This window comes from Budorcas taxicolor, chromosome 18 (assembly GCF_023091745.1).
Source record: "Budorcas taxicolor isolate Tak-1 chromosome 18, Takin1.1, whole genome shotgun sequence".
In the NCBI taxonomy this organism is placed as follows: Eukaryota; Metazoa; Chordata; class Mammalia; order Artiodactyla; family Bovidae; genus Budorcas; species Budorcas taxicolor.
Window position 1 is genome coordinate 47,983,681 of NC_068927.1, and position 20,155 is coordinate 48,003,835.

Sequence of the window (20,155 nt, forward strand, 5' to 3'; positions counted from 1 at the left end):
TTGATTTGGGATTTTGGTTTGGAAGTTTCGCTTGGAGTGGGAGGTTTTAAATTTTCTTCTCTCCTGTCCCTGGAGCTGTCCCTGTCTCTCTCTTTCTTTCTTTTTTTTTTCCATTTATTTATTTTTGGCTGCTCTGGGTCTTCATTGTTGCACACGGGCTTCCTCTAGTTGTGGTGAACTGGGGATGCTCTTCCTTGAGGTACACACGGCTTCTCATTGCAGTGGCATCTCCTGTTGCCGGGCACAGGCTCTAGGTGCGTGGGTTTCAGTAGTTGGTGGTGCACAGGCTTAGTTGCCCCACAGCATAGGGGATCTTCCCAGACTGGAACCCCTGTCCCCTGCATTGGCAGGTGGATTCTTAACCACTGGGCCACCAGGGAAGTCCTCTCTCTCTGTCTTGAGGCTTTGCCTTTGCCTCCCCCTGGGAGCCAGGCCTGACAGAGCCTCACTTTCTGCAGTCATCTTGAGGTGATGCAGATCTAGGCACCAAGGGAGTGGACAGCTCTTCGGCCCTCATTGCTAACCCTGCTTTTTGGAACAGAAGCCAGCAGCTCAGGACTCATGCCCTACCATCTGCTTTGCTTTCTATTCCATTGCTGTGGGCCTTGAAGAGTTTGTCTTATTTTTTGAGCCCAACCTTTGTTGTTTCTAGTTGCTAAGTCATGTCCAACTCTTTTGCAACCCCATGGACTGTAACCCGCCAGTCTCCTCTGTCCATGGAATTTTCCTGGCAAGAAAACTGGCATGGGTTGCCATTTCCTTCTCCAGGCCAGCCTTTGTTACATGTCATTTATCGTGACAGTATGTTTCTAGCAGAGGGGTTGTAGCAGGTGAGATCTCCCAGCCCCGTGTTGACCAGAAGCCAAGAGTGTGTTCTTACAGACCCAGCCCTAGGCAGGTCCCGTCTCCCCACCCCATTTACCTGTGTTTCTCTCCTGTAGGGAACAAGGTATAAAGAAGGTTGAGAAGTGCTTGCAAACGAGACTCTCAACCAGGGCAGAACATTCTTGCAAACGAGATGTTCTGACCAGTGTAGGGAACTAGGTATAAGGAAGGTTGAGAAGTGCTTGCAAACGAGACTCTCAACCAGGGCTGAACATTCTTGCAAACGAGATGTTCAGCTAAGAATCCTGTTTGTTCCCGTGGGAAAAGAACATTTCTTGCACACAAGGATGTTTCTCTGATTCCTCAAAAGGAACGGACCCAGGGACAAAACGGATTCTAAGTTGATAAGGAAGTTCCCCAAAACAAAGTCTTAGCTGCAGTGAATAAGTCAAGGTAAAGGTTATCTCGCCCTGCGCCTGCGCACTGTATAGTCTCTGAATCACAGTGCTTGGCAGCTTGCCCTATAGGTTGTTGTGCAAGGGATATAAAATAAAGCAGCTGTAAGAAGCAAGGGTTAAAATATAAAGATTCAAACCACTCTGCAGTGTTGGTGTTTCATTCCGTCGCCAGCACTCTCCTGCCATCCTTTTTCTTGTCTTCAGACAGGAGATATATGCATCCGTGCCTAGTGAGATTTGCTCCCTGAGCCCTGGAGAGCAGACGGAGGATGAGCTGGAGGAAGAATGTGAATCTGAAGAGTTGCTGAAGACCCCATCCAAGGAGAGCTTGGATCCAGGTTGGGAAAGGGGCCCTATTTTGAACTCTCAGCAGAGGGATCATTGCTGGGTTTTGGCCACTACTTTCACAGCCTGACACATATTGAAACTCAATAATCACATCAGTCAGGACTCTTTCAGGGTCATAGCAACTAGACTCTCACTGGCTTAATTTAGAAAGAGGATTTATTGGTTCCTGTAATGGAAACTTTGAGAGTATGGGTTCAGGCCTGGCTGGATCCTGGTAGTCAGGTGACGTTAAAAAATAGATGTTTCTCCATCTCTTGCCTCTGCTTTTCTCTGTGTTGACTTTGCTCTCAGGCAGACTCTCCCTGTTAAAGGGGCAGAGTATCCCTAGCAACTCAAGGTTATAACACTGTAGAGAAGAAAGCACCTCTTCCCCAACAGTTTGGAGTCCTCTGCTCATGACTTATGTTCCTGCTATAAGTCACCAGCCCGTTTCTGATCCAGCCACTGTGATTGGCCAGCCCTGAGTCGTGTGGTCATCGCTGAGGGCAGAGGCTTTAGTCAGCTCCACTTGAACCATGTGATCAAAGGCCAGGGGTGAGTGTAAGGGGCTGTCCCAGGGGAAAAACAGGGTGATGTTAGCCAGAAGACAAACCAGATCCTCCTGTTCAGGCAGAAGGGAGAGAAGTGGCTCAGCGAGTTTATGAGAGGCCAGGCCCTCCATGAATTCCTGCCTCCTTGCATATTGCCTTGGCGTCAGCCCTCATGTTGCAAGATGGCTGCTGAAGTTCCAGCCATCAGAGACATGATCGAAGAGGACATTCCCCTCCTGGAATCACCTTTATGGGGCTTCTTCTTTCCCAGAAGCCCCTGCAGGCTTCTTGCCGGTCATGTTGGCCATGATAGCTCCAGCTGTGAGAGAAGTTGGGAATGGTGGCTAGCCTATGTGCTCTTAGTGAAGCTGGTGGGCTCTGCCAACAGGGAGGAAACAGGCAAAGGCCCCCTGGATGGCTGATTGGTAGGCAGCAGCCATGTGAGAATTCAACCTGGGGAAAAAACGAGAGAGTAAGCTCATTCTCTTTGTCACCACCCTCACATCCAGTCCAACGTCTCTTCTAAGGTGGCCACTCTTAGGATTTTGGTGTGGATCCTTTCAGGCCTTTTTCTGAACATTAATATACATAATATACACAGGGAGCATCTATGTCTACAAATTCTATTAGACTTCAGATATTCTTCTGTATCTTTTTTTCTCTCACCGAGATATTTTCTTTCTTCTTTTAAAGCTTTATTTATTTACTCTTATTTTTTAATTGGAGTATAATTACTTTACAACATTGTGTTAGTTTCTGCTGTACAACACTGTGACTCAGCTGTATGTATACAGATAGCCCCTCTTGAGCCTTCTCCCCCATTTGGGTGTTTTCTGACTTTACACTGTTGTGAACGAGGCTGTGCTGACCACCCACCCCCGCCCAATGCCACCTCCTTGGCCATGTGTGAGGGTGTTTCTCTAGGACGAAGTTCAAGGACAGGCGCTGCTGGATCCCAGGATTAATACACTTCTTATTTTAAAAGATATCCCCAAGGGCCCTCCAAATCCAGTGACGGCCCCAGCCAGCAGTCAGTATTAAGCCCGCTATTTCCTCATACTTTTGCCAGTACTTGATAGTTTGAAGCCTTTTAATTTTGGTCAATCTTAAGCTAGTGGTAAAGAACCTGCCTGCCAATGCAGGAGACGTAAGAGATGCGGGTTCGATCCCTGTGTCAGGAAGATCCCCTGGAGGAGGAAATGGCAACCCACGCCCGTATTCTTGCCTGGAGAATCCCACAGACAGAGGAGTATGGTCCATAGGGTCACAAAAAGTTGGACACCACTGAAGCGATTTAGTGTGCGTGGGGAAAATATATCCCATTGTTTAAATTTGCATTTCCCATGAGACTTCCCCGGTGGTCCAGTGGTGAAGACTTCGCGTCCCAAGGCAGGGACTGTGGATTTGATCCTTGGTTGGGGACTTAAGATCCCACGTGCCTCACATCCAAAAAGAAACTGAATGTAGACAGCAGAAGCAATATTGTTAGCAAATTCAGTAAAGACTTCAAAAATGGTCCTCATCAAAACAGAACTCTTGAAAACAAATGTGCCTTTCCCTGACAGCTAACGAGGCCAGCCGTCTTTGGATGTGTCGTTTCCTGTGTGGTCTCTGGAGAAGCTGCCTCTTTGTGTTGTGGTCTCTTGACTTGTGTATTCTGTTTTCACGGATGTTCTGTGTCTCTTCAGATCCTCAGTGCCTGCTGACCAACGGCAAGCTGCCGCTCTGGGCGAAGCGGCTGGTGAGTCTGCCCGGGGAGCGGGACACTTAGAGGCTAACAAAGTACAGGTGCCCTTTCCCCCTCATGTCTTTACTTTCCACGGAGAATCCTTATCATGGTTTCAGTCTCTGATTAGACAGCCCTTCATTCATGCCACAGGTATTTACTGCATGCCTAGCCTGGTGCCTCGGTGGTAAAGAAACCACCTGCCAAGGCAGGAGACACAGGTTTGATCCCTGGGTCGGGAAATCCCCTGGAGAGGGACATGGTAACCTACTCCAGTATTCTTGCCTGGGAAATCCCATGGACAGAAGAGCCTTGTGGGTTATAGTCCATGGGCTCACAAAGAGTTAGACACAACCTAGCGACTAAAACAATAATAATTATTCACAGCACACTTGCTCTGTACAGGTTCTGTTGAGTCTTTTATATGTATTATTTAATTATCATTGATGTCTGGGCTCTTCATATCCCCTGTTATTTCACCGATAGGAAACTGAGGCCCAAAGCGGTTAAGTAACTTCCCCAGGATCACACAGCTAGGAATTAGAGAAGGTGGGATTGACCCTAGAAGGCTGGCTCCAGAGCCCAGGTTCTCAAGCACCCATCCTTCTACTGTCTGCCAAGCAAGTCTTAGTAGGAGGCAGTGGTAAGCAGGATCAGGGAAGCAGCAGAGAAGAAAAGTGTACATATCGTGGGTGTGTTTGAGTGGTAGAGTTGCAGAAATGTGAAGTGTGAGGGACAGAATAAGAGGAAGAAGGAGGACCTGAAGCTTTGGGGCCTGAGTAGCTGGGAAGAATCACTGAGATAGAAGACTTTAGGTTGAGTTGGTTTAGAGGGAAGGGTCAGTTGTCTTCAACATGTTTGCTTTGAAAGATTGCTAAACATCTATGTGGAGATGGGGAGCAGTTGCATGAGGACTTCTGAAGTTTAGAGCTAGGTTCGGGACTTCTGAGCGTTCCAGTGGTTAAGACTCCTGTGCCACCACTGCAGGGGGTGCAGGTTCAATCCCTGGTCAGGGAACTAAAATCCCACAAGCCATGTGATATGGCAAAAAAAAAAAAATAGCAAGGTTCTGCTTTAGACAGATACCTGCAAGTTGTTTCTGAGTGAGGTTTAAAGCCACAAGGCTGGAAGAGGGTCTGTGCAGTGTTCCTCACCCTCACTGGAATTAGCAAGCACTTGGCCTTCTGCCTGAGCGTCCCCTTGTCCCCTCAGCTAGGAGATGACGACGCCGCAGACAGCACAGCCTTCCATGCCAGGCGCAGCTACCAGCCGCATGGCCGCTGGGCAGAGCGGGCTGACCAGGAGCCTCTTAAGACCATCCTGGATGCCAGGGACCTGGACTGCTACTTCACCCCCATGAAGCCCGAGAGCCTGGAGGATTCCATCCTGGATGCGATGGAGTCACAGAGACTGGCAGGCCTGCTGAGCGAGGTATGGACTGCTGGCCCAAGCCCCACCCATAGCACACATACCACAGCCGCCGGTCGAGGACCTCGGGCCTCAGCACGCGTGCATTTTGAAAATAAGATTGATCATCCCACTCTAGGAGAAGGGCATGGCAACCCTCTCCAGTATTCTTGCCTGGAGAATCCCTTGGACAGAGGAGCCTGGTGGGCTGTAGTCCATAGGATTACGAAGAGTCAGACAAGACTGAAGCAACTTAGCAGGCAGATGCCACTCCAAGGATGTGAGAGGGTAACGAGATAGCAGTGAGCAGGTGGATGAGCCCTGGGCCTGGTGCACAGGGAAACGTCCAGAGCAGACCAAGAGTCAGGGAGGCACTCACTTGGGGATCAGAGCTTGGGCCCAAGGGCAGGCCTGTACCTGAGTGGAGGGCGTTTGAGCAGGTGGTGCCCTGGGCCTACCCACTCCTGGCTATGTAACTTGCAGCAAGGCTTGATTCTCAATTCTCTGGTCTTTGGTTTTTAAAAATACGATCATTTCCAAAAAGACAAAAAAAAAGATGACCAAGAAAAAGGATATCAAAAAGTCATTTTTTAAAATGGTCATAGGTACTTTCCTGGTGGTCCAGTGGTTAAGATTCTACACTTCAAGGGACTTCTGTGGTGGTCCAGTGGCTAAGATGTCTTTCAGGCTCACAATGCAAGGGATAAGGGTTCAATCCCTGGTCGGGGAACTAAATCCCACATGTTGCAACTAAGGATCTCTCACACTGCAGCAAAGACCCAGCACAGCCAAATAAATAAAAACAAAACAATATCTTAAAAAAGACTCCACACTTCCAAAGCAGGGGCCACAGGTTTGATCCCTGATCAGAGAACTAAGATCTCACATGCTGTGGGACAAGACCAAAAAATAATTTTTTTAAAAAGTTAAAAATGGTCATTAAAAAAAGAAGCCCTCAGAGGGCTTTTACAGTTATCCAGGGCCATAAACAGAGTCTGGGCCTAAAAAGGTGCTAACACATCTTTAGATCTTATTCTGTTATTTTCCAAACAAAATTCCTTTTTGATACAAGTTTTCTTATGTAAGTTTTCTGATCCTGAAGCTAAAGCTTCAGTACTTTGGCCACCGGATACAAAGAGCCAACTCACTGGAAAAGACCCTGATGCTGGGAAAGATTGAGGGCAGGAGGAAAGATGGGGGCAGCAGAGGCAAAAATGGTTAGATAGCATCACTGACTTAATGGATGTGAGTTTGAGCAAGCTCCAGGAGATAGTGAAGGACAGAGGAGCCTGGTGGGCTGTGGTCCATAGGGTCACAAAGACTTAATATGTGGCATGATATAAGTACAATTAGGTGCACAGGTCCTAAAACCACAGTTTGCTGAATACCTGTATACACACTTAGGTATCCACCCCCTAAGTCAAAGTATGTAGAGCATTTTCTGCCTCTTGATCTTGGAGGACCCCTCTGCCCATGTAGTCAGTACCCTCAGTGAAGTAACCAGCATGCTGACCTCTGTCCCCATGGATTGGTTTGCCTGTTCTTGAACTTCATATGAATAGACTCTTATGGGGGGGAGCCATACCTATTACTTATCTGTAAAGGGGCAGATGAAATGGAGGAGCAGCAGAAAGCAAGCTCAGTACGGCCCCGCCCAGGTCTTGCCTCACAGGGAGCATCCGACAGTGAGGCCTGCCATCCTTCCCGTCGCCACCGGTGTGGGTGGCAGGCCTTGCAGCTGACATGGGCCCGGGGATCACGGCTGCCTCTGAGGCTGAGCTGTCTTCACCCACAGTCCGAGAATCCCCAGGAGGATGGCTGCGGGCACCCTTCCTTGTCACCCCCACAGCGAGAGTCTTCTGAGGCCAGCGAGCTCATCACCTGCCCCCCGGAGACAGAGGTGACAGTCACAGGGAGGGACAGGTGAGTTCCTTAGTTGGAGAGAGGAAGCCTCGACTAGTAGGCACTCCCTGGAAGAACTGCGCTCCGCTCTCCCAGTGGGCCTGAGGGAGGGAGGCAGAGGGCTGAGGCTGCAACCTGTTTCCCTGGTTCCAAGAGGAGGTGCATGGAGGCCGCCTTTGGTGCTGGCAGGAGAGGCGAGGCTGTGCTCCCAGCAGGAGCAGGTGCAGATGTCCAGGGCTTCTGGGTAGGGGCCAGGTGTTTACTAACCAGTGTGTCATTTTTCCATCTCCCTACCCATCCCTCACCCCTGGCATGCAGTGAGTACTGTGCGGAGGAGGTAGTGGAGGCGCGCGGAGACCAGCAAGGGAACCCCTTCCTCCCGGTCCCCTCAATCGGCTCGAAGGACCGGAGTCCACCTGAGGGTGAGTGAGCACCAGCAGGACACCTTGCAGTCATCTCTTCATCTGGCCAGACCCCTTTCTGGGCACTGATGGTGACTGTGACCCAGTCTTCCTGAAGCTCAGAGTCTGTCATAGAGACAGACATCATCCCTGCTGTCTTCACCCGAGACTTCTGGAGCCCAGCTGCCCACCAGTGGGAGCCCAGCTCTGCATCTCTCTTGAAGTGTAGCCTTGCTGGTCCATAAAATAGGGCATGGGTCCTATAGTCCCCCTTCTTCAGATGAGGGAACTGAAGCCCAGAAACTTGTAGCCTCCTTACCTGACTCACCCAGTCAGGGCCCAGCTTTGGGCCCCTGACCCTAGCCACTCTCTTCCAGACTCAGGGGAGTCAGAGGCTGACTTGGAGTGCAGCTTCACCACCATCCATTCCTCTCCTCCACAGCCAGACCCAGAACCTCAGTTTGACACAATGCCCCCCATACCAGGTAAGCAGCGGCCACATGCAGAAAAGGGCGGTGCGTGGGCCTGGCCGAGTGATGGCTGTAATATATAACCACTGGCCATACATCAGTCCTGCACCCCCAATTCCCTCCCCTAGAAGACAGCCATTAGCCCCGCCTTCTCCGCCTGGTGGCCATAGGGTGTGTGATGGGCGAGTCCAGCTTCCTCCATCGTTAAACGGCTGGTGGCTCTCTCAGGGCGTCTTCCATGACTCATGGTGTTGACGTTTCTCCCCTGCCCACGCCCTCTGCCCAGGATGCCCAGGGACTGCAGGAGAGTTGCCCAGGCCCGAGGTGCCAGGCATATCCAACAGCTCCCTGCCCCAGACCCCTGAGCAAGAGAAGTTCCTCCGCCACCACTTCGAGACGCTTACTGATGCCCACCCTGAGGGTAAGCCCTGCCCCTCTCTGACACCTGCCTGGGGGCACCGAGGACTGGGCTCAGTGTGGACGTCCCCAGGGTGCGGCTTTCCCTGGCAGGGCTGGCGAGAGTGGTGGGAGGGCGTGCATTTTACTTTTTAGTTAGGGACTGAGCAGCACAGTATCCTCTACCAGCTCGATTTGCTCCCAAGGTGTGTGTTGTCTGCTTTTTATTTTTGACTGCATCGGGTCTCAGTTGCATCATGTGGGATCTTTTCCTGGACCGGCAGGGAAGCCCCATGTTATCTGTTGTTGAGGGTCTCTGAGGATCTGTCTGCTGGTCTGTGGGGTCTGCCTGGGCCCAGGGCTGGCTGGCTGGAGGGTTTCTGAGGGCTCCCTTGGCATCTTGCCCTAGAGCTCTTCCTCGGATCCCTGAGAGACCTGAAAGCCCCTGAGACCGAGGATGACTTCTTCAACCCCCGACTGAGCATCTCAGCCCAGTTCCTCTCCCGCCTTCAGAAGACATCCAGGTAGGCGCGGGTGAATTAGTGAACTCTCCCGGCAGGGCGGGACTGTGTGCCCCTGAGCACCCTGAGGGCAGCCACTGCCACCTGTTTACCTAACAGGTTTCCCCACACCTTCCCTTCCCGACTTCCCCGGCACCTCGTGAAGTCCTCAGAGGTCAGACTCACGGACCTCCAGGGCGAGCCCCCAAGAGTGGGTGCTGGCTCCACCTCCCCAGTCAGGACCAACGTGAGTACTGGGGCCACCTCCCTCGAGACACGGGGCTTGGGAGCCGGGAGGCCTTGTCCTCACTGCAGGGCTGTGTTTGTAGGTTGTTCCTGGAGGAAAGGCTGAGGAGACGCTGGAGGTGTGGGCCCCACTGTGTGAGTGTCCCCATCTCCCGGTGGAAAGCCCTGTGTGGCTCACTGAGCCATGGTGGGGATGGCCAGGGGCCACTCGGACCATGCAGCCACGCCGGGTGGGGGCCCCTGTCTGTCAGCCCTGAGCTGGGCTGTGAGAGCAAGTCACCTGCTTCCTTTCCAGCCCCCTGCCTCACGGGCCTGGCGCCCTGCATCCCCTCCTCCTCTGCGCTGCCCACAGACAAGAAGCCACCAGCACCCACAGCCCTACCCGCTGCAGGCCTGGCTCACGGTGTCCACACCCCCACCACCCGCTCCCACATGGAGGCCACTGCCAGTTCCCATGCCAAGATGTCCCGCAGCATTTCCCTGGAGGAGCTGGCCTCCCTGAGCCAGGAGTGCCAGGCTGTCACCACTACAGTGACACACAGTTCTGACAGCGAGGGCCGAGAACCTGCCCTGCCCTCCCGGGGCAACCATGAGGCCCGCGCCAGCCTGAAACTCAGCCTGTCAAGCATCTGTGACAGGCTCTTGCTGCCCCCACCCCAACTGGAGCCTCCCACCACGTGTGTCTGGTCCCAGGAGCCTGTGGACACCGAGTGCAATGTCACTGTTACGACAGATGGTTTCCCAGCCCACAGCCCTGCAGATGGGATCACCTCGAGGCTGCACAAGTCCGCCTTTCTCCCAAGGTTCCTGGCCCCTGTGCACCTCGATACGCCTGTCCTCCCCGACAGTCCCCCGCTCCCAGAGGCCAGGCCTCGGGTGCTTGGCAGCATCGCCTCTCTCCGGGAGCCCAGCCCTGGTAAGTAGCATCCTTAGGATGAAGGATTGGCCCCTAAGCTCATCCCATGTAACAGCTAGCTCAGCTCCAAAGGCTACAGGTGCTGTGCCATTCATTCATTCATTTCCTTACATATTTAGTGCTTACTTGTATATATTGGGCTTTGTTCTGGGCCCTGGGGACATGGATGTGCTAAGTCGCTTCAGTCGTGTCCAATTCTTTGCAACCCCATGGACCAATGCCTGCCAGGCTCCTCTGTCCATGTAGTTCTCAAGGCAAGAATACTGGAGTGGGTTGCCGTGCCCTTCTCCAGGAGATCTTCCCGATCCATGGGAGCTGGTGGTAAATGAGACTACAGAAATTAATACCTTAACTGGGGGAGATGCCCTGTCTAAATTTTTTTATTTTAAGGAGAGGGAAAGAGTGGCTTTATTACTTTGCCAGGCAAACAAAGGGGAAACGCAGTAGGCTAGCGCCTCAAGAATTGTGCCCCCTTCCCTGACCAGACTAAATCTATAAGGAAAGGGTTAAGTGTATCATAGCGAGGTGCGCTATGGAGAGAAGGAAGAGAAAGAAAGGGTTTAGGGAGTGACAGGTGGCTGATGGATGGTGAATGATGAGAAAAGGTTTCAGCGAGAAGATAGCATTTGAGCAGAGACCTGCAGGAGGGTTGGGAAAGGAGCCCTGGGGACTGAGGAAAGTGTCCCAGGAAAAGGGGACAACAGTTGGGATCGGCCCAGCCACCCTGGCCTCTTCAGATCAGCTGAGGAGTAAAAGTGTCTTTCTCATTTCCTCCCTTCCACCCCCAGAAGTGCCCAGTCCAGTCCAGGACTGCCCTGGACACTGGGAGGACCCCAGGGCGCCAACCAGCTTCCTGCCCCCAGACCCCCTGGAGCTGAGCAATGTGGGGACTGTCGTGCACAGACTGCAGGCTGCCTTCCAGGAAGCCCTGGACCTTTACCACCTGGTGAGCCAAGCCCCAGGGTCAGGGGAAAGGGCTGAGGGGCTCCCTGGCACTGCCTGGCCCAGGTGGCCCCTAACAAGGTGGGCGCCCCTTGCAGATGGTCTCCAGTGATGAGGTGAACGCCGAACAGCGGCAGGCACAAACTGAGCTGGCCTCCACTTTCCTCTGGATCCACAGCCAGTTAGAGGCTAGTGACTGGCTGGTGGGGACGGATGTGGCCACAGCCCAGGCCCCGCCCAGCCCAGGTGCTCCCTCCCCGCCTACCCTGTGCCCCCTGGCCAGCCCGGATTTGCGTGCCCTGCTGGAACACTACTCAGAGCTGCTGGTGCAGGCCGTGAGGAGGAAGGCACGTGGGGACTGAGGGCCAGCAACCTCTCCGCCGCAGCCCTGTGTTTCTGAGGAAATAGGTATTTTAAGCAAATAAACAGACAGCTTGCAGAAGTGGCACCTGGTGCCTGTCCTGGTGCGTCCACAAAGCCCCATTCAGATGGATGTGGGGAGAGAGGGGAGGAGGACAGCCCAGGGAACTCACCGGTCGTGGGGCGCACAGGACTGTTTGGGCACTGCAGGAGTGATGACCTCAGCACCTGGCTCCCACATCGCCTGTCCCCAGCCCACCAAGCTGCTGGCTCCTAGGGAGGGGCCAGCCCTTCTTCCCTGCCCCCTCCCAATGCCCAAGAACCCACTGGAGCCGCTATGACCACCGTGTGCCAGATGCTGGCCACCAATTCACATATCCCCACAACACTGTCTCACGGCCCCTGGGCCAGGCCCACACTGGATCCTATGAGCTCCAGGCTTTTGTTCCCATTTGCAGCAGGGGAAAGTGAGGAAGGACAAACAGGCTCGGCTACTGGACAATCCAGCCCAGGCCACCCAACAGCTGGAGCCAGTAATTCCTTCACCAGCAGGACTGTGTCCAGCTCCAACATCCCATGGGCTTCCAGCTCTGGGACCAGCCTCCCCAGGCAGCAGGCATCTAGCCACGTGGTGTATCTGCTGAGAAGACACTACTGGGGCCACAAAAGCCTTCACTGTCCTGAGTCTACAAAAGGAAGCGCAGCAGGAGCAGGGCCCTACCCTGAAGCCCAGTCCTATCACGTGTTCTGTGGGGCCTGAACCCCCACTTGCCTGTGAGTTCCTCCAGGCTCTAATGTGATCATGGCTCTCCAGAAACAGGTTCAGAGAGATATCCGGGGTCATGCCTAAGGCCCCACAGAGCTAAGACTCAAACCCAGGCTTGCCTGGTGGTAGAGCCAGGCCCTTCAGCCTGAGGATGTGGCCCTCTGTTGGCCCCGTAAACACTGAACTAATTATGCAGTTGTTGAAAAGTCTTCCCAGCCCCCAGGAAATTCCTGGTCCCATCTCCCATCACTGTTCTGCACTGTTAGGAGTAGAGCAAGGAACAAGCAGTGGTCAAGCAGAGCATTGTGCATTTACCTTCTAGAGAACAAAAGATAGGAATTAATACGATAACTGTGTAACTGCAGGTAAACGGAAGGATCTCACAGTCACTGTGCTGGTTAAAGGCCTTTCTTAGGTGACATTGGAGCAGAGGCTTGATAGAGGGGACAGGCAGTGTGTACAATTGGGCAAGTATCTAGGCAGAGAGAGTTGCTAGTGCAAAGGCCCCGTGGTAGGCTCAGATATGAGGATGAAAGGAATAGCAATGAAGCCAGGAGGCTGGAATGCAGTGGGCTCAAGGAGATGGTAGGAGAGGAGGTGGGAGGAAAAATGGGTCCTACCAGGCAGGGCCTTGATGTTTTAAGTCATTTTAATCTGGGACTTCCCTGATAATCCAGTGGTTAAGAATCTGTCTGCCAATGAAGGGAATCCCACATTCAACAGAGCCTGTGCTCTAAAGAGCCCTCCGAGCCATGACTGCTGAAATCCATTTGCTCAGAACTTGTGCTCCATGACAAAAAGAAGCCACCGCAATGAGAAGCCCATGCACCACAATGAAGAGTAGCCCCTGCTTGCCACCATTAGAGAAAGCTCTTGCACAGCAGCAAAGACCCAGTGCAACCAAAATTAAAATTAAAAAAGAAAATTTAAATCCAAGACACATTCACAATACAGGTTTTTCTCTAAATAAAATCCCTGATCTTGGTGTTTGTGAGATGCCCAGTGTTGCTTATTTCACAAGGTTCCCCTCCTTCTTCCTGCCTTAGGGAGCCCAGGCAGCCCAGGACACGTAGGTGGGCCGCATTTCTGCCGGGAGGCTCCCTACCTGGGTTCACAGACCACCCCTCAAGACTGAAGACCACTCTCCCCGCCCTGGCCTGGCTCAGCCAAAGCTGTAAAATCTCTGAGGTGACTGAACACCAAGGGGACCACCTTGAGCCTCTGTCCCTCGTGGATTTTCCCCCTCCTTCCACCTGGTATCATAGTTAAGGTCTTCAACTCCAGGAAGCAAACACCTGGCTTAAGGGGCCCCAAGCTGTAGGGACATTTGTTACTCTGGATTCTGTTACTGCTCTATTCCACCCTTTGTGAGTCTGCGTTTCACTCCCTGGCTTGGGCCCTCATGGTGGCAACACAGCTGCCGTGGTTCCCAGCATACACCCTCCCCTAACTAGGAGCAAAGGCACAAAGCTGGGCACCCACCAAGGTTGTGGGGGGAAAGTGCCAGACCTTAGATGCCCTTCCCTTTCAGGGCAGTTGCAGGCAACAGGAATGGAAATGGCTTTAATTTACTTGATTCAGCCATTCGTTCCTGGGCATGTTACTGTTTCAGCAAAATTGGGTTCTTTCAACACAAAGGGAGGGTGGGCGGGCAGTGTGTCTGCCAGTCTCCACCTTCGCCAAGCTCTTCAGTCCTGGAAGGACAAGACTTTCCTTAGACAAACCAACTGGTTAAGAAACCACTGCTAGAGCTTCGCTGTGGTCTAGTGGGTAGGACTTTGCACTACTAATGTGGAGGACCCAGGTTCGATCCCACATGCTGCAACTCAAGAGTTTGCACGCCACTAGAAGATTCAGAGCGCCACAACTAAGACCCCGCACAGCCAAATAAATATTTTTGAAAAAGGAACCACTGCTGGTGAATATGTGTGCATGCAGCAGTGTCCGAGCAGGAAGCATGCTCATGTGGGATATTTCAAAGAGAGTTCAGCAGAGGGATCATTTGTAAAGAAGTGGACAGGGGAACCTCAGGGCCAGTACAGTACCCTAGGATGGTACTGGAGGAGAGCTATTCCTTGCTGCTCAGGCCAGAAGGCACAGGGAGCAAAGTGGAACCCAGAGAGGGGGCTGCCCTGAGGGGAGCTGTGACCCTGGCAAGGGGGGCTCCGTCTTCTGTGGGGCCCCCCATTACCAAATCCTACGGAAAGCCAGCAGGCACAGGGGTCCAGGTGATGCTTCCCACCCCGGTCAGCCTCCGGACCCAGGACTGGAAGGGGATTGGGGGCAAGTAAAGACCCCCAAGCCCAGGGTTTTTCCCTAATGTGTTTTCAGCAACAACTCAGGAACCAGTTGTCCCAAGAGACCTGGTGTTGGGCATGGAAAACTAGACAGCAGAGAGCCACAAAATGGCTCCCATAACCCATTCACCGGCTCGTTCTTCAGTGCCTCTGGGCCCTGCACTCCACAACCGACAGGTCCTAGATACTGGGCCCCCAGACCTGGGCTAGGCATGCCAGGCACATTGCGTAAAGTCCAGCAATTGAGAGATGGAGACACCTAAAATCACATTTCACGGGTGATTGAAACTCAGATGCTTTCCTAGCCACCCCACCTTTCAAGACTTTGAAACAGGGCTTCCCTGGTGGTCCAGTGGTTAAGACTCCCAAATTTCCACTGCAGAGGAGGCAGGTTCAATCCCTGGTTGGGGAACTAAGATCCTGCATCATGATGGCTATGTGGCCAAAAAAAAAAAAAAAAGACTTTAAACAACCCCCATTTATCTCTGTCACATGCCAGATTCTATGCAAAGCATCCCCGCCTGGTGACCTACATGGATTTTCAACACAAACCAGTGGTAGGAAGACACATCAGTCCCATTTCCAGATGAAGAAACAGGCTCAACTAGACATGGCTTGGCCCAGGTTCCGTGGAGATAAAATAGCAAAGCTCTGGGCCGCAGACTTCCAGTGCTAAACTCCCTTGTTTTTGAAAATGCATTAGCAGGACTGACTCTCCAGGAATGTGAAGAAATGAATAAATATTGCTTCTTCCACCACCAAGCCTTTTACAGACTGTTCTTCTGCCTGGAGAGCCCTCCGTTTATCAGCAACCTTTTCTTCCATCAAGTTTCACACCTGGAAAGTCATCCCTGAGCCCTTAGACTGAATCAGGAGCCTCTTCTGGGTCCCCTGAGCCCCCTGGCTTTTCCCCACTGAAGCTGGGTCCCTCTGTCTGTGCTCCATAGCCTTGGTCATTCTGGGTATCTCCTCCATGGACCAGGTTGTGTCTTCATTTTCAGTGCTAAGGTAGGCCTGGTCTGTTGTTGGATCTCAGGAAAATGTAGGTGAATAAGTGAAAAAAAAAGTTAACTGCAGGAGAATATTCAAAATCCTTAACCCCTGGCTAAGAAACCAATGACCAATCTAGAACAGAGCCTGGCCAGAGTGCTGGGGTTAGGGTCCTGGGAGCCTCTGGCTATGTCACGTGACCCCTCTTTTAGTTCCTGAACCATAGGAGGGTGGGGGAGTGGTGTCCCAGTTACTAGGAGCTGGACTAGTGTGTGTGCGTGTGTGTGTGTGTGTGTGCCCACATGCAGGTGCACATTCAGTCGCTCAGTCATGTCCAACTCTTTGTGACCCCATGAACTGTAGCCTGCCAGGCTCCTCTGTCCATGGGATTCTCCAGGCAGGGATACTGGAGTGGGTTGCCATTTTCTTCTCCAGGGGATCTTCCCGACTCAAGAATTGAACCCAAGTTTCCTGTGTCTCCTGAATTGGCAGGCAGGTTGTTTACAACTGGCACCACCTGGGAAGCCCCTGGACGATGAATAAACCAGTACTGTAACATCCCCTATGCTTGAACAGTGCTTCTGGCTGACCATCAGCTCTTACCCTCTGAGGATCAGAAAGGTAGAGCTTCTTCTTGACGATGCTCAGCATGGAGTCTCACTTTGATCTTACTAAGTAGACCCTGCTGTCCCTCCACCCTCTGGAGCAATCACAGGCACCCCCTCCCCTGATTCCTCATACAGCTGCTGTGATTTGAATAAACAAGCAGGCTGGTGGATGTCCGGTAGTGACTAATTTGCTTGGCAAACAGACCCTCTGGTCCTGGGCCCTGCTGGTACTATGGAAAGACACTCAGCCTCACTGGGTTCTCTGTTTCCTCTCCCCACGCCTCAAGAGCCACCTAGGTTCCATCTTGCCCTGCTGCACCTCCTCAGAGGACTTAAGCCTTGTCTTTCCCTGGAGGCTGGAGAGTGCGCTGGGAAACTTGGCAGAGGAGAAGCGGGAGTGGCAGGACCTAAGGCAGAGGTAACCAGAGCTGGCCAAGTCTGCCCCCAGGGCCTGTCAGGAAATTTGCATGGCGCGAACAAGGCTTCTCTGGGGCTTCCCCCTCCCTTCCCACCTGGGAGAGTCATCCTGGACCTGAGGTCTGACAGCAGGTGGAGGAAGCAGCCGCGTGTGTGGAGCTGTTGCCCTGTTCCCAGAGGTGATGCCCCGTGCCTTTCTGGTCAGGAGTCGGCGTCCACAGCCGCCCAACTGGGACCACCTGCCTGACCAGCTCCGGGGAGACGCCTATGTCCCAGGTGGGCCCCTCCCTGGGCCTGGAGGTGAGGGGCAGGGGAGACATAAAGCATGACCACCTGGTTTCTCTCCTCAGACTGCAGCAACCTGGGGGGGCCGCCAGCACACCGGACTTCCGGCCTCGGGGACTCTTGGGCAGCGGTGAGTCTGCAGCAGGCGCCCAAGACCCTGCTCAGTTTCACCCCTGCCCGCGCTCAGCCTCGAGAGACCCTGACTACCCCTTACTCCCACAGACCCCTCCAGCCTCAGGACCTGCCCACCCACTGCCCTCTCTGCTGGGAATGCCTTTCCTTTCTGAGTAGTGGGCTCACTGTTAGGCCTTCCCCTAAGCACTGTTTCCCCAGGGATTCTGTGCCCAGTGGGGCAGAACAGATTCAGGCCCATAAATGGATGGTGATCTATGTCAGAGAGTTGGACAAGGTGACAGGAGCAGGATGAGGGGTGGAGGAGGAGCTTGAGGCATCTCAGAAGAGATACTCAGCTGTGAGTACCCTGGAGGAAAGAAAGCCCTAGGCGGGATGTGAATGTGCTGGAGTTTTATTTCAATTTTTACTGGAAGCCAGGACTGTTCTAGGCTATGGATGTTTAAGAGTAAGACAAAAACTCATTCCTTCCTGAAGCTTATCAGCTGGTGGGGGTTGCAGGTATAGATAATAAAATTAGGGGAAAAAATACATTGGAAGATAGTATGTACTATGGAAAAATATAAAACAAAGTAAGGGAGATGGGGGCCGGGTGACCAGGGAAGGCTTTGTGGGTGGTGTTTGGTCACACAAACTGCAGTCTCCAGCCTTACCAGACCTCCGTGGTTCCCGGTTCTAGGCACTTCATTCCATCCAGTGGAGGGGAGTTGGGGTCCTAACCCCCCTGTCCCTCCCACAGCCCTCCCAGGGCACTCTGACTGCCACCCCTAGTAGCCCTGGGACCCTTGGCTGCCCGCTGTGCCCCAAGGCCTTCCCGTTGCAACGCATGCTAACCCGGCACCTCAAGTGCCACAGCCCGGCTCGTCGCCACGTATGCCACTGCTGTGGCAAGGGCTTCCATGACGCCTTCGACCTCAAGCGCCACATGAGGACACACACAGGTGAGCCGTGGCAGGGACTGGGAGGGGCTGCTTGCGGGGGATGGGAGGAAATGGAGGGAGGTGCAGGGGACTCAGAGACTCCAAGCACCTGAGTACTGTGCACAAGTGGTGCTTGTGTTTGTGGGGCAGGACTTAGGCCTCAGCAGGCTAGGAACACCATGCACCTCAGCTCCCAGCCAGTGGTTGTTAGGCAGTGCCAAGCTGGGGGCCTGCTGAGGGATATGGGGAGAAAACAGATACTGGTTACAGGATTCAGGTCCCAGACTGCAGGGTACAAAAGGGAACATCATAGTGAGGAGGGTGGGGACACAGGTGTCTGGTCCATGTTTGCACTGGGTGGAGAGGGAGCAGATGATGGGATGCAGGCCAAGGTCTGGCAAATTTGGAGCAAGAATGTGTGTGTGTGTGGCGGGGGATGCTCACAGAGGGTAAGGGTGGGGAGGCTCTGGTATGGGGATCATTGCCCTCCCTCTGGCCCACCTGTGCAGGGATCCGGCCATTCCGCTGCGGAGCTTGTGGAAAAGCATTTACGCAGCGCTGCTCACTTGAAGCACACCTCGCCAAGGTGCACGGGCAGCCGGCCAGCTACGCTTACCGCGAGCGCCGTGAAAAGCTGCACGTGTGCGAGGACTGTGGCTTCACCAGCTCGCAGCCCGATGCCTTCGCTCGGCACCGTGCTCTCCACCGTGCTGCCTAGACTGTACCCGGCGTCCAACCCATGAGAAGGAAATAAACAAAGAAAAGGCACTCACAGAGCACAGCATTTATTACACAAGGAAGAGAGAGGGTCACTCGGTCCAACGATGGCCGCAATGCGGGGCCGTGCACACGTAGTACAAGCGCATGGCATCCTGGCAGAAAAGACGCATGGTTAGGAAGGCTCTCGACCCACAGCAGGGTACAAGCAACCTCCATTCAGAGAAGCCTCACCTCAAAAGAACAATAGACGGCTTTCCTCACTGCTAACTGTCCATCTCAGGATACCCGGAAGGGCAGGGTCTTCCCCAATATAGGTATTCCCACCCCCCGGGAAGGACCAGACCAAGATCACCCAGAAAGTTTTGCTCGCGCCACTCACCTCGGCCCGAGCACTGTGTGACTGGAAGAACACCGCCTCCTTGTGGCCGCACCTGAGGGGACAGTCACTCAGAGCCTGCCATCCCCTCCCCTCCCCGCTTCTCGGTTTGGTGAGGAGGATAAGCCAGTCACCTCCCCTCCCCAATACCAGCTGCGCACTCACTTTTGGCACGGGTGGTCTTCGGTTCGCGGCAATGTGGGGTCCTGGGACACGTCAGCGATGATCTGAGTCAGCTCGCTAAGGGAATAGAGGGTGAACAAAGTATGCTTGGTCTGGCCTCCCAAGCCAACAACCCCGTCCCCGAACTCCAGTCCTGCCACTCACTCCACTTCGTGCGTGATTTTGTTGACGTAGATGCAGCTGTTGTCGGCTTCCTGCTGGTAATCACAGTTCCGGCACTGCGAGAGGGAGTGTGCGGCAGGAAGCGGGTCAAGGGGTGATATCCGAAGGGAGTGGAAGGAAGGGCAGGGTCTTCCCCGGAGGGCATGACTAGGGGACGGAGTCTCGGAACTGGGAGCATGGGGTGTAATCGAGGATCACCTCCAGGATGGCAAAGACAAAGTCTAGTTCATTTGGGGGACAGACTGGCGTTTAGACCAGGAGGGGTCGGGGCGGCAACGGGAGTAGGGCGGGGCCACGTTGGGTACCAGGGGGTCGGTCCCGGGATACCCTGCGGGCGGCGCTCACCGCGTAGAGCAGAATGCGGTTCTCCTTGTCCTCCTTGGGGTAAAGCATGTTGTTACTGTGAAGAGGGGACGAGGGAAATCAGAGGTCAGTACTGAGGCCATTACTTGCTGCCCTTCCACAGTGCTGGCCGGGCCTCACCATTCCTGGCAGAATCGAATACCCACGAAGCCTGGCTCGTAGGTCCCGTCGGGTTCCATAGCGACTCACTGCCGGTCCAACTTCCGCGCTTGCTCCGCCGTGCGACAGGTCGCAGGAAGGGTCAGAACTCCTAGCTTCGCCAAACTAAGGGCGGAGCTGGGCACGTGTACTGGTGCCCAGCGGCTTTGTGCTCGCCTGTCTGTCCTGAGGTTTGATTAATTACTTGCTTCAGTCTTTTGATACTCTAGAGTAATTGCTTCCAACTTCTGGGCCGTGCTTCCCTAGTTCACACAATAGTGTAGTACGAGAGCCAGCAAAACGATGCGTCACGTAACGCGCAAAGAGCTTAGCATTAATGAAGACGCCCCAGCTCTTCGCGGGCTGAAGGC

General features: G+C 53.6%; 3 protein-coding genes across 3 annotated transcripts in view; 2 read left to right on the forward strand and 1 right to left on the reverse strand.

Annotated features, from left to right (window-relative positions):
* WDR62 (WD repeat domain 62) overlaps positions 1–11,429 on the forward strand; it is a 49,781-nt gene extending 38,352 nt beyond the window's left edge. Inside the window, exons 20-32 of the mRNA XM_052655906.1 lie at positions 1,488–1,621; positions 3,850–3,902; positions 5,100–5,318; positions 7,090–7,217; positions 7,515–7,618; positions 7,975–8,082; positions 8,354–8,488; positions 8,873–8,987; positions 9,084–9,210; positions 9,293–9,344; positions 9,505–10,125; positions 10,914–11,071; positions 11,166–11,429. Of these exons, the coding sequence (XP_052511866.1) occupies positions 1,488–1,621; positions 3,850–3,902; positions 5,100–5,318; positions 7,090–7,217; positions 7,515–7,618; positions 7,975–8,082; positions 8,354–8,488; positions 8,873–8,987; positions 9,084–9,210; positions 9,293–9,344; positions 9,505–10,125; positions 10,914–11,071; positions 11,166–11,429 (2,218 nt within the window). The remainder of the gene's footprint in view (positions 1–1,487; positions 1,622–3,849; positions 3,903–5,099; positions 5,319–7,089; positions 7,218–7,514; positions 7,619–7,974; positions 8,083–8,353; positions 8,489–8,872; positions 8,988–9,083; positions 9,211–9,292; positions 9,345–9,504; positions 10,126–10,913; positions 11,072–11,165) is intronic.
* Positions 11,430–16,687: 5,258 nt separating this feature from the next.
* On the forward strand, positions 16,688–18,560 carry OVOL3 (ovo like zinc finger 3). The gene is made up of 4 exons (XM_052656923.1): positions 16,688–16,781; positions 16,856–16,920; positions 17,662–17,863; positions 18,352–18,560. Exons 1-4 carry the CDS (start codon positions 16,688–16,690, stop codon positions 18,558–18,560), a joined length of 570 nt encoding a protein of 189 aa, XP_052512883.1.
* A 51-nt stretch (positions 18,561–18,611) lies between these two features.
* On the reverse strand, positions 18,612–20,040 carry POLR2I (RNA polymerase II subunit I). Its single transcript, XM_052656403.1, has 6 exons — positions 19,767–20,040; positions 19,629–19,683; positions 19,266–19,339; positions 19,104–19,178; positions 18,942–18,993; positions 18,612–18,714 (listed from the first exon to the last, which is right to left on the reverse strand). Exons 1-6 carry the CDS (start codon positions 19,823–19,825, stop codon positions 18,652–18,654), a joined length of 378 nt encoding a protein of 125 aa, XP_052512363.1. The 5' UTR covers positions 19,826–20,040; the 3' UTR covers positions 18,612–18,651.
* Positions 20,041–20,155: the final 115 nt, after the last annotated feature.